The sequence below is a fragment of the Neophocaena asiaeorientalis genome, unplaced genomic scaffold (genome assembly GCF_003031525.2).
Source record: "Neophocaena asiaeorientalis asiaeorientalis breed wild unplaced genomic scaffold, Neophocaena_asiaeorientalis_V1.1 scaffold487, whole genome shotgun sequence".
NCBI classification, from domain to species: domain Eukaryota; kingdom Metazoa; phylum Chordata; class Mammalia; order Artiodactyla; family Phocoenidae; genus Neophocaena; species Neophocaena asiaeorientalis.
Genome location: NW_020173398.1, coordinates 314,407 through 328,254, shown reverse-complemented (window position 1 = coordinate 328,254; position 13,848 = coordinate 314,407). Strand labels below are relative to the sequence as shown.

At 34.9% G+C, this 13,848-nt stretch overlaps 1 protein-coding gene across 7 annotated transcripts in view; it reads left to right on the top strand.

Annotated features, from left to right (window-relative positions):
* Positions 1-13,848, top strand: part of DNM1L (dynamin 1 like) — a 61,995-nt gene that overhangs the window by 33,318 nt on the left and 14,829 nt on the right. For all 7 annotated transcript variants that reach the window (XM_024747110.1, XM_024747104.1, XM_024747103.1 and 4 more), the window contains 6 exons: positions 1,073-1,119; positions 1,533-1,604; positions 2,850-2,936; positions 8,697-8,859; positions 11,309-11,429; positions 12,798-12,929. In XM_024747110.1, the coding sequence (XP_024602878.1) occupies positions 1,073-1,119; positions 1,533-1,604; positions 2,850-2,936; positions 8,697-8,859; positions 11,309-11,429; positions 12,798-12,929 (622 nt within the window). The remainder of the gene's footprint in view (positions 1-1,072; positions 1,120-1,532; positions 1,605-2,849; positions 2,937-8,696; positions 8,860-11,308; positions 11,430-12,797; positions 12,930-13,848) is intronic.

Here is a 13,848-nt window from a genome sequence, read left to right as displayed (position 1 = left end):
TCCAGTTTCTTTACCTTTATCCCACCAAAGAAATTGATCCACCTTTTCCTCAGTAAATATTTATTTGAATATCTTACAGTCATTTTTATTTTGATCTCAGGTGGCTGGTATGTGTTACTCATAAACTTAATCATTAAGATGTTTGAAACTCTGTTTTTGGCAAAAACAGAATAGCTGTGCTTCGGGGAGGCAAAGTTAGTTTACCTTTCTACAATTAAGCATTTCTAGCTTCTCTGGGAAAATCAGAACAAAATTTGGTCTCCAAGTCTCAGACCACTCAAAACAGTACCTGCAGTGAATAATTTTTCCTTTTTTCAGCAAGTGCAAGAGGAACAGACCTATTTTTGGAAACTACTGGCGAGTAGCAACTCCATACAGGGCATATGCCAGGTTCCCCACACCCCGTGCCATTTCATTTCTTACCTACCTTCAATTCCAAGGGAGAACATAATCTTGTTCCTGGGGGGGAAAAATCACGTTGAAAACGCATATAAATTATGGAGTAGCTTCACACTACTGAGAGAGCTCTTTAAAGTAACGACAAATTGTGACTTTATGGGTTACCAACAAGAAATCAAATTAAAATAAAAACGACAAAACAGAATGAAAAGTTAGCTGTTTCATTCACATATTGCAAATTTTTATGAGTTACATGTAAATCTATTATATATGCTTTTTGCACTATTATTCAGTATGACTCATAAGTTTTCTTCTTTTAGCCATTAGCTTGAGTATTTTCATCAGATAAACTGCTTTTTATGTGTAAGATATTTAAAAATAAAGTATACATATTTTATTATAATATGAGGAGAGGTAAACAGTTTTATTTGTTAAAATCTAGATTTCAAATAGTGGGAAGACCTGTGAGCAACTCTGAAATTAGTCATTTCTGAAATACCTGGTACAATTCTTAAAATGTGAGAGTATAATTTAGCAGATCTTAAAATATAAGTTAACTTGTAGTTAATGGCAAAATAGGAAAAAATAATATTGTACTGCCTTTTTGAATTCCTAAATAGAGATAAAAAGTAATTTCCATAGTTTCCAATAAATGGAGTTTTTCTTTTTCCAGGGGTTGAAGCAGAAGAATGGGGTAAATTTCTTCACACCAAAAATAAGGTAATTGTAGAAGAATATGGTGAAGAAGTAACATGTTGAAAACATTTTTTTGGGGTACAAGTAGTTGATAATTTAGTTTCTTATGATTGGCAATGTAGCATTGTTATCTTGAAGCAGCTGTTCCTTATAAAATAAATCTTATCTTAACATTTCTAACCATAGTAGTTTATTTGGAAAACATTTAAGTTGAGCCCTGTTCTCTCTGAGACTCTTAACTGTTGTGGGCTCAGGCAGCGTTGAAAAACTGATATAAACTATGACTCTTTGGCTCAGAAAAAATATATGTGTATATTAGAGTTTGTTTACTAATTCTCTGAAGCAGATCCATAAACATCCTTGAAATTTATCAATCCCTGCTTAAGAACTTTTAATCTTATTTTGAATACCGTGTTTTTTGTTTCAATAATTTTTAGCTTTACACAGATTTTGATGAAATTCGACAAGAAATTGAAAATGAAACAGAAAGGATTTCAGGAAATAATAAGGTAGGCATCTCTTTAGAGCTGGAAATTATACCCATTGGTAAATATATCATCAAGAGTATTCTGGTCTTTGAAACTAATGGAGTATTTTCCCAAATATATAAAAACTTTATTTAATACCTTTTGTTTCTTAGAGTTTTTATATGCTATCAGATATTTCATTTAGGTGTTTATTCTTGATCTTGAGATGTATATATCACTTCATTATGTAACTTTTTAATTTAATACTTCCTACAGTGTTATCTTTTTCTGCTGGATTGACTGTATTCTAATTTAAGAAGCAATATATAACTTACAAGATCCATGTATTTTGAAGAGCTCTTTTTCTTACCTGAGTAAGGCTAGATTTACTTATGAAAGCAAACAGAGGGAAATTAAGGGGTTTTTTTTCAATGAAAATGAAAAGTAATGTTAACAGCTGAATTGTCTTCTCAGATTCTGAGAATTTAAAGTAAGTTAGGTGTCTAAGATACGATTAATTTTGACACGAGGCACTATCACTGACTCCCTTAAATGCTTCTGTGTTCTCTCTCTTCTTTCTTTATTCTTATTACTTTTCTGTTCCCTTCTCTTTTGTTGTTACCTCCATTCTTGTATGGGTACATTTAATCCCACAAGTGGGCCTTAGCTAAGTACTAATATTAAAAAATACTTATTGAGTCCTTTTATCTGCCGGATGCTGTGCTGGAGAGGTTTTTCCTGACAAAAAGGCATTTTTGGAGCCATGTTAATTTCTTTATGCCTATTCAGGATATTTGTCTCTGTTTTAGTGATTGACCAAGCTTTATTTATTATTGGTCTCTGGGCAGGTTACCTTTTAGTTACTGCTGCCGCCGCCATACTTCCCTGATTTGGATAACTTGTTACCTATGTCTCACTCCCTGAACTCAAGAACTTCATAAATTTGGATAGTGATACATTATTCTTTTGTTTAGCACTAAGTCTATTAAACATATTTAAGAAACGTTATCTGCTGAGAATCCAGAGAAAAGAATGTGAAATAATATAGGGGAAATAAATTGTGTATATTAATAGTATAAGGTTGGATGGGATTATAACCTATGGCTAGCTGCCTTATTTCCTATATGTTTCATCGGGTTTTGATTGTTGAAATGTTTTAGAAATCATGGTTTATTTAATATTTAAAAGCATCTAATGTATAATACTTAAAATGAGGTTTACTTTAGCATTTTTATTCATTGAAATTTTAATGTGATTTTAATATGATATTTTAAAACTTATTTTTAGGGAGTAAGCCCTGAACCAATTCATCTTAAGATTTTTTCACCCAATGTTGTCAATCTGACACTTGTGGATTTGCCAGGAATGACTAAGGTAAAGAATAGTTGTTACTCATTGTGGGTATGATCATATTTGTTTTCACTTGAACAAATGTAGTTTTTCCTTAACCTCATATAGATTAATCACCTTTTTTTTTGCAACTACCTTGATCTATTAGCAGCATTTGACATAGTTGAGCCCTTCTTTCTCCTTGAAACACTTTCTTTACTCTGCTTCCAGGATACCACACTCTAGAGGATTATTTCTGATCTTACTGGTCATTCCTTCTCAGTCTCTTTTGCTGGTTTCTTGTCTTCTCAATGTCTAAACAGTGAGTGCCCCAAAGCTTAAGTTTTTGGACCTCTTGTCAAAGGGGTACACCTAACCTCTTGAGGATTTCATCCAGTCTTATGACTTTAAATATGAGTGTCTGTATGCTGACAACACTCAAATATCTCCAGACTTGTATATTCATCTTGTATATCCACTGTCTACTTGACATACACACTTCAGATGTCTAATAGGCATTTCAAACTTGATGTGTCTAATACCAAATGCCTGATCTGTCCCTCAACCTGACTTGATCTTTCTACAGTCTCCTCCATCTTAGTAAATGGCAACTCTGTTCTGCCAGTTGCTTAGCCAAAAAGTTTGTAGTCATCCTTGATACTTCTTATCCTACACCCTAATTTCTCTGTCAACAAATCCTCTAGCTCTCCTTACCTTTAAAATACAGGCATACCTTGGAGATATTGCAGGTTTGGTTCCAGACCACAACAATAAAGTGAATATTGCAATAAAGTGAATATCGCAATAAAGCAAATCACACAAATTTTTTGTTTATCCAGTGCATATAAAAGTTATGTTTACACCATACAGTCAACCCTTGAACAAGGGTTTGAACTGCATGGGTCCACTTATATGTGGATTTTTTTCGATAAATATATTGGAAAAATTTTCTGGAGATTTGTGACAATTTGAAAAAACTTGCAGACAACTGCATAGCCTAGAAATACTGAAAAAATTAATAAAAATTAACATACAAATCTATTATAAAAAGTTAAAATTTATCAAAACCTATGCACACACAGACTGTACATGGTGCCGTTTGAAGCAGAAAGAAATGTAAACAAATGTAAAGATGCAGTGTTTAATCATAACTGCGTAAGATGAACTGTAGTACATACTGTACTACTGTAATAATTTCATAGCCACCTTCTGTTGCTGTTGTGCTGAGCTCAAGTATTGTGAATAGCCTGTTAAAATGCCGTGTGATGCTAATCATCTCTGCTTGAGCAGTTCATCTCTCCAGTAAATCATGGTAAAAGGTGATCTCTGTGGTTCTTGCATATTTTTCATCATGTTTAGTGTAATACCGTAAACCTTGAATTAACACCATGAGACCCATATGAAGTGCCACTAGTGATGCTGGAAGTGCTCCCAAGAAGCAGTGAAAAGTCATGATGTTACAAGAAAAAGTTGAATTGCTTGATATGCCCTGTAGATTGAGGTCTGCAGTTGCCCACCATTTCAAGATAAATGAATCCAGCTTAAGAACCATTGTAAAAAAAAAAGAAAAGGAAATTCATGAAGGCAGTGCTGCAGCTATGCCAGAAGGCATGAAAACCTTGCACTTTATGTGCAATGCCTTTATATCTTGTATTGAAATTTCAACTTTTATGTGTGTGCTGGATTGCTGTAGGAAAGGCATACCTATAGACTATAACATTATTTGAGAAAAAGCAAAGTCAACATATGACAACTTAAAGCAAAAGGAAGGTGAAGGATCTAAAGCTGTATAATTTATTGCCAACAAAGGATAGTTTGATAATTTCAGAAAGAGGTTTGGCTTAAAAAATGTCAAGGTAACAGGAGGCAGCAGACAAGTTCTCAGATGCTATTAATAAAATCATTAAGGAGAAAGGATATCTGCCTGAACAGGTTTTTAATGCAGATGAAAGTGCCCTATTCTGGAAAAAGAATGCCACAAAGGATATTTATTAGTAAGGAAGAGAAGCAGGCACCAGGATGTAAGGAAGGAAGGGATAGGCCAGCTCTACTGTTTTGTGCAAATGCAGTTGGGTTCATGATCAGGACTTCCCTTATTTATTAAGCTGCTAACCCCCAAGCCTTGAAGGCAAAAGAGAAACACCAGCTGTCAGTCTTTTGGTTGCCCCAAAAGAAGGCCTGGACAAAGAGAACCCTTTTCCTGGACTGGTTCCATCAATGCTTTGTACCTGAAGCAGGAAGTACCTTTCCAGTAAGGGACTGCCTTTTAAAGTTCTTTTGGTATTAGACAGTGCCCCTGGCCACAGGTGTTGAAGTGGTCTACTTGTCTCCAAACCCAATGTCCCTTATTCACCCTCTAAATCAGGGAGTCATATGGACCTTTAAGGCTCATTACACATGGAACTCTATGGAAAGGATTGTCAATACTATGGAGGAGAACCCTGTTAGAACATCATGAAAGTCTGGGAGGATTACACTATTGAAGATGTTGTTATTGAAAAAGCCATGAAAGGCATTAAGTCTGAAATAATAAATTCCTGCTGGAGAAAGCTGTGTCCAGATGTTGTGTAAGACTTCAGGATTTACGACAGAGCCAATCAAGGAAATCATGAAAGAGACTGTGGACATGTCCAAAAGAAAAGTGGGTGGGTGGGTAAAGGGTTTCAATATATGAATCTTGTAGAAATTCAAGAGCTAAAGTAGACAGTGCATGGGAGGAATTAACAGAAGATGACTTGATGGAAATGAGTACTTTTGAAACAGTGCCAGATGATGAGGAAGAAGATGTAAAAGAAGCAGTGCCTGAAAACAAATTGACATTACACGATCTGTCAAAGAGTTCCAATTATTCAAGACTGATTTTGACTTGGTGGAAGAAGGATTGGCACCATATAGAAACATTTTTAGAGTGAAAAAACAAGAGTCAGACAGAAATTATGATGTATTTCTGTCAAGCTACACTGAGTGTGCCTGCCTCTCCTGCCTTCCCTTCTGCCTCCTCCGTTTTTTCTGCCTCTACCACTCCTGACACAGCAAGACCAGATCCACCTCTTCTTCCATCTACTTCACATGAACAACAATGAGGATGATCCACTTCCACTTATTAATAGCAAATAATCATCATGCCATAGAGTTCTGTTGTATATGTGTGTGTCTGCTTGTGAAATCTAGTAACTGTATGGCAAGAACTGTATGAGAGGTCTTCCCTGGTGGTGCAGTAGTTAAGAATCCACCTGCCAATGCAGGGGACATGGGTTCGAGCCCTGGTCCGGGAAAATCCCACATGGCCGTGGAGCAACTAAGCCCATGCGCCACAACTACTGAGACTGCACTCTAGAGCCTGCAAGCCACAACTACTGAGCCCGCGTGCCACAACTACTGAAGCCTGTGTGCCTAGAGCCCATGCTCCGCAACAAGAGAAGCAACCGCAATGAGAAGCCTGCGCACGGCAACGCAGAGTACTCCCTGCTCGCCACAACTAGAGAAAGCCCGCGTGCAGCAACAAAGACCCAATGCAGCCAAAAATAAATAAATTAAAAAAAAAAATTAGTTCCTTTAAAAAAAATAAAAAAAGAACTGTGTGAGATGTTTTTGTGTCTTTTGTCATCATTGCCTAAGTACTCATTATGTAGAACATCATGTACAAGACTTGTATTGAAATGGATAGCCTGTCTTTATATAGGTATAAGGTGAATGATATTTAATGTAAAATTAATAATGTGTTTTCTTACTGTTTTATAACTTTGCTTTCAAAGAATTATATTACCATGCAGTATGCCTTTCTTTTGTAATTGGAGAAACTGTGTATCAGCCTGTCATCACAGGTAAGTGGTTTCCATACTGTATTATGAATATGACTTTAACACTGTATGCTATAAAAATTTTATAACGATTCACTCATTAGTGTATAGGCTAGGCTACTGTGAAGCAATCATATCGATTACACTAGGCTAGCATAAAGCAATCGTATTGCTGCTTCTTTGTTATCAATGCATGAATTGTTATATATGTAAATAAATACGAATTTCTTTTTTACGTTATCTTTTCATTTTTGATATCTAGTGTCAGTAATAACATATAACATCTACAGTGTTTTGTTATAAGACTATTGATGTTGGTACTGACAGAAGATTTATCTTGTAAACGGATGACGTAAAATATCGATAAATAGAGTACAGTATTGTAAATGTATTTTCTCTTCCTTACGATTTTCTTATTAACATTTTCTTTAGCTTACTTATTGTAAGAATACAGTATATAATACATATAACATATAAAATATGTGTTAATTGCCTGTTGTTGGTAAGGCTTCCACTCAACAGGAGGCTATTCGTAGTTAAATTTTGGGGAAGTCAAAAGCATATTTTCGACTACCTGAGGGGGTCAGTGCCCCAACACTGTTTTTCAAGGGTCAACTGTACTTTGGTCTGTTAGGTGTGTAATAGCACTATGTAAAAAAGCGATGTACATACCTTAATTAAAAACACTTTATTGCTGAAAAATGCTAACCATCATCTGAATGTTCAGTGAGTCTATGTCATCTTTCTGCTGGTGGAGGGTTTGAAATATTTCAAGAATTATTAAAATGTGATATAGAGACACAGAGCGAGCAAATGCTCTTGGAAAAATTAGTGCCAATAGACCTCCTTCTCACAGGGTTGGCACGAACCTCCAATTTGTAAAAAATGCAATATCTGCAAAGTGCAATAAAACAAGGTGTGCCTGTATATCTGGAACTCTGTCACGTCTTACAAACGCATAGCTACCATCCTGAGCTAGCCACTATCATCTCAGCTGGATTACCACCATAGTCTCCTAAGAGGTCTTCCTCATAATTTATTAACTAAGCAGCCAGAGTGATATTATTAAAGTGAAAATTAGATTGGCTTCCCACTTCACTCAGAGTAAAAGCTTAAGTTCTTAAAGAGATCTAAAGTATCTACTTGATCTGTCTCTATTACTCTTCTAGCTCCTTCTGCTCCAGCCTTCTGCTATTTTGTTCACTTTACTGGAATGTTCTTCCCCCAGGTATCTTCTTGTACCTCTCCCTTATCTCTTTCAGTTTGTGGTCATTCTCTCAAATGTCATTATCTGGGTGAGGTCTCCCCTGATTACTCAATTTAAAAGCATAATCCCGTTTAAAATAATGATTTAAAAGTATAAGCTTGTTTTTCTTTATTTATTTGGCTGCATCGGGTCTTAGTTGTGGCATGCAGGATCTTCTAGTTGCGGCCTTTGGGATCTAGTTCCCTGACCAGGGATCAAATCTGGGTCTCCTGCATTGGGAGCGCAGAGTCTTAGCCACTGGACCACCAGGGAAGTCCCTAAAAGTATAAGCTATAACTAAGTATTCCTTAACTTCCTGTTTGCCTTTATTTTTTCCATAGCCCTACCACCACCTAGATACTATGTATATATGCGTTTATTATCTGCTTCTCATCACTAAAGCTCAGTGAAGGCAGGAATTTTGGTCTTTCTCTTATTCACTACTGTGATATAATCTGGTATGTAGAACAGTGCCTGAAATAAAGGTTGCCAATAAATACTTGCTAATTGAGTGAATGAATGAATTTGTCTCTAGGCAATTAATATTGACCAATCGTTAACATGGTAGACTTTTGATATTTGCAAGATTACATTTTGAGACTTTTACATATTACCAAATTCATATATACTGTAGTATATAATTTCATTTTAATTATCTGTAAGTAGAGTAATGCCTATATTCTTTGGATTAAATGGAGGGGAAAAAAAAGCTGAGTTGATTTTTATTACTAGTTCCTTGATCATCTCTTTTTGGTCCAGGTGCCTGTAGGTGATCAACCTAAGGATATTGAGCTTCAAATCAGAGAGCTCATTCTTCGGTTCATCAGTAATCCAAATTCCATTATCCTCGCTGTCACTGCTGCTAATACAGATATGGCAACATCAGAGGCACTTAAAATTTCAAGAGAGGTAGATCCAGATGGTAAGGACAGATGTTAATTTTTAATGAGATACTTGGTTAACATGGTAAATCTACCCTCGAGAGGAGTTTTTATTTTTAGAAAGAATATCTCTAGCTGTTAATACACATTTTTAAAATAATGCTTTTCTATTTTACTTATATTATCAACTAGAAATTTTGGTGGAAATGGATAAATTGCTGTACAGGCTAGGCAAAAATACTTCACATGATGTCCATATTTGTAATGATTACCTAATGATTTTAAAATAAGAAGATGGCTTCGCAAAAAGTTTGTTTTGTATAAATAAAATGATTTAGGTTTTTGAATGGCTGATTTCTAAGAATAACTGTCATGGTAGATAATCATTGTAGACTATTATAGTATAGTAGGTAATTATGGTATCTACATTCTGCAGAGATTCAAGGCAGAGGGGATTCTTCGAAATATAGTTCATGCTGTGAGTCAGTATATGATACCTGACTAATGCTGCAGTGTGCATCTTATATAAGATGCCAGACTGTAAGTTATTATTGCTGCTAATAAATGTATGCTTTGCTGTATACAGGAGCCATTTTTTTTTCATCTGAGTATTGAGGGTCTGTGGGCAGTGTCATGTTTCTTATTTCCTACTTTGAATAAAAATTTAAAATAAAAATTTGGTAGGAAATGTTAATGCTAAGACTGCTAATTGAAATTCCTATAAACGGCGTCATTTCTCAAAATTTTTTATTTCAAGTTTTTAAGAAACTTTTATTATATGAGTAATTAATGTTCATTTTAGATTAAAAGATAAACTATATCAAAATGTTTATCTAAATTTTATTATTATATAAAGTAAACTGTTAGGCATTTCATATACATTAATTCTATTTTAAACTGACCCTTGAGCCATAAATATAATCGTACTTTTGATCTAGTGATCTTAATCTAGTAATATAGTATAAGGAAATAATCCAATCCAGTATTATTTATAAAAAATTAGAATCAATATATGGCCCACAGTAGGAATGATAAGATAATAATAGAATATGGAATCATTAAAAAGGATGATTTTATAGATTTGGACCAAAATACAAAAATGCTTTTAATTGAAAAATGCCATATGTAAAATTGGAAATTATGCAGAGCAGCTGGAACTCTCATACATTGCTGGTGGGAATGGTATAGCCACTTTGGGAAAAAGTTTCTCAGTTTCTTAAACAGTTAAATCTGTAATTCCACTCCTAGGTTATTTACCGATGTTAAATGAAAACCTATGTTCATATAAAGAACCTGTATGCAAATATCTATAGTAGCTTTATTCTTAATCTCCTAAAACTGAGAACAACACAGATGTTTCTCAAATGGGGAATGACTAACTAGACTATAGTGTGTCCATACTGTGGAATACTACTCAGCAATAACAAGGAATGAACTATTGATACGTTCAACAAAATAGATGACTCTCACAAGCATTATGCCAAGTGAAAGAAGCCAAACTCAAAAGGCTATATATATGATTCCATTTATATAGCATTCTGGAAAAGACAAGACTAGGAATGGGATAGTACAAGGAAATTTTGGTGGGGGTTGGGGGGCAATGGAACTGTTTTGTTTTGAGGTAGTGGTGACATTGCATTTGTCAAAACTCATAGAACTGAAAAAAAGCCATTAACCAAGAGATGTTTAAACTCTCATCCCTGGATCCTGTCCACGCTGGCATGGTGAATAAATTCTGGCATTTTGGTGGCAATGAGAGGAGCCAGCGATTCATTGAGCGCTGTATCCGGGCCTTCCCCACCTTCTGCCTGCTGGGGCCAGAGGGTTCCCCTGTGTCCTGGTCCCTGATGGACTAGACAGGGGAAGTGCAGTTGGGGGTCACCCTGCCTGAGTACCGGGGCCAGGGTCTCGTTTCCCATATGTTGTTTGTCCACACCCAGGCTCTGGACAAACTCGGCTTCCCCGTATATAACCATACAGAGCCAACAAAGTCATACAGAAAATTAGTCACAGTCTGCATCATATCCCATGCCCTGTGATTGGAACCAGTGGAACTGTGTACCTCTGTGAAGCAGCCCTGAACCCAAGACAGTGTTGGGTGGGCTGGTTATGTGGCAAGAGATGCCAAGGGGTGGGCAGAAAGAAAGAATAAATTGTAATGAGCAAAAAAAAAAAAAAAAAAAATTTGTGAATTTGTGCTCTGCAAAAATTCACTCACTAGGCATGAGTGAATTTTAAACAAATTTTTAAAATGCTAATAAAAAAGTTAGCCTGAAGAGCTAATAAAAAATTATATGTGAAAAATTTTTTTAATTAAACATGATGATTAAAAGTAGTTTTTAAAAAGTATTTGTAAGCAAAGGTTAGAAAAACGTTACCAAAATGATGGCAATGGTAATGTTAGGTGGGATTATAGATTAGGATTTTCCTTTATTAATACTTAATAGCTTAATTTAACGGGTCATTTCTTTTCTTTTTTGCATTTACCAGGTCGCAGAACCCTAGCTGTAATCACTAAACTTGATCTCATGGATGCGGGTACTGATGCCATGGATGTATTGATGGGAAGGGTTATACCAGTCAAACTGGGAATAATTGGAATAGTTAACAGGTTAGCAATCAAGAATGGGATAAGAATTGCAGCATTCTCATTTCAAAGCAAATCTGAATTTTTTGAATCAGTCTGAAATGTGATAGTGTCCCTACTTTTTCCCCTTTTACTATAATCTTGGTATTGCTAAAGAATTCATTGCTGTAAAGGAAGAGATTCACTAAAGCCTCCTGTAGATATTTTTAAATAGAAAGTGTTTCTAAAGTAAGCAGTGCCACAAAATGGAAGAAAATTTAATGGCTAGGCTTAAAAAGTCCCTGTCTATTACATTATGTATGAGGAGGGCACTGGATAAAAAAACGTATTATTTAGTTTACACCAGTCAAGTGTTCTTAAGGTGGTAGTATTTTAATAGATCGATTTAACCCCTAGCATTAGTGATTCTATGTAATTGCCAGGAAGTGACTTGGAGAAATTTTATTAAACGTATCCTAATTATAAATAGGTGAAATTAAAAATTGTGGAAAGGAAACTAACTACAGTTGAGTGTCTACTTAAGTTTTAGACACTCTACTGTGAGAAATTTTTAAGCGTATCTCTTTGAACCCTTACAACATCCCTGTGAGATACGTATTTTGGTCTGTTTTATAATCAGAAAACTTGTTATACATTTACCAAAGTCACATGGCTGGTGAAAGCAGAGCCAGATTCAAATGGAGATCTTAGTCCAAAGCCTTTATAATATAGGAAGCACTGAAATTGTCATGAGATCTGGGTTCTACTCCTAGTTCATCTACAAACTAGATATAATGTGGGTTTAAATGGCTCCTAACATCTTTGGTCTCAGACCTTTTAAAATGAAAATGTTACTAAGTGATGTCTTTACAGTTGTCTGCTTCTAATCACATGTCCTTCTCCCTCACCCTTACTCTTTTTAAAAAAAATTCCTGTTATCTCTTTTCATGCAAGCAGGTGGTATAAAACTGTTTGTTGTATTTGTAGATGGCTACTCTTCAATTTAGTTGCCTGTCCATGGATAAAATATACAGTTGATTAAGACACACGTATATTTTCACCTGTTTATCCCTGTTACTTAAGAGTACTGCTTTTGACTGTAGTTAATGGTAATAATGAGGCCTAAATTATTCAGGCATTGGTTACTTAAAAGTCACACAGTTTGAATCTTGGCTGAACTACTTAATATGTGACTTTGGGTAAGTTAGTTAATCTCCCTGGGCCTTAGTTACTTTGCTATAAAATGGGATAATACCTATTGCATAGACTGATTGTGAGAATTAACAATTCATGTCAGGCATTATAGTGCCTGGTGCCATCATCATCATCATCATTATCATCATCCTCATTATCCAGAGTACTTAGTACCACAGTTGACTTTAGTTGAACAGTTTTGTTATTTTTCAACCTTAGGAGCCAGCTAGATATTAATAATAAGAAGAGTGTAACTGATTCAATCCGTGATGAATATGCTTTCCTTCAAAAGAAATACCCATCTCTGGCCAATAGAAATGGAACAAAGTATCTTGCCAGGACTTTAAACAGGTAACATTTTTTACCTTTTGGAAAATGAGATGTTTCTGGGTTGCCAATAGGTGTCTGAGACCTTTGATTATCCGTTCCTTACATTTTTATAGTGTCCTTGTCTGTAAAATTTCGCTTTTTGTTTCTTGTATAGTAGGTTCTTATAATGTAGATATTTATTTTTATTGAGGTGGTTGGCATTAAATCATCATGTAGTCTAGGAATGCTCAAGTGAATTTTAAAATAACTTAATCATGAAATTCTTGACAGTCATTTTACTTTTGATGATAGAACTAGATGGCAGATGACTTCATTTCCATTTTGTATTTCAGGAACTGAATTAAGATTTATAATTTTCACATAACCTATTCTTAATTTAGGATGTCTTCTATTCCTCTTCATAAAAAGAATGTAAACTATACAACTTGAATTCTGAGTATGCACTGATGGTAGAGGGATTAGAAGGCCTTTCTAAATAATTTATAAATGACTGAAGTAAAAGCTATTTTCTTTTACTTTTGGCTTATTCCCTAAATAAATTAAAGGTTGATGGATATGTATCTTAACAAGATTGATTTTCACTATGCTGAGTATCCATTGTAAAAGATAAGTCGGAAACCAAAATAATGTAGGTAGAATTGGATTGAGTAGCTTACATTCTTTGAGGTAACTGCAATAATATAAAAATTTTTTTTCAATTTATATTTGATTCTCTAGCAGTTGCTACAATTTGATGGGTTGAAGGCACATTTAAAAAGCATTTACTAAGACGGTTTCCTTCATGTCATTTTTTTCAGGCTACATATTTACCTTCTAGTCTAAGATTGCATTATTTCCTACCAGGGCAAATTGACAGGTTTCCCTATTATTTGCATTTTAAAATTTGACCTGCCTGGGTCTTCAAAATACACAATTACTTTAAAATTCTTCCTTTCTCACC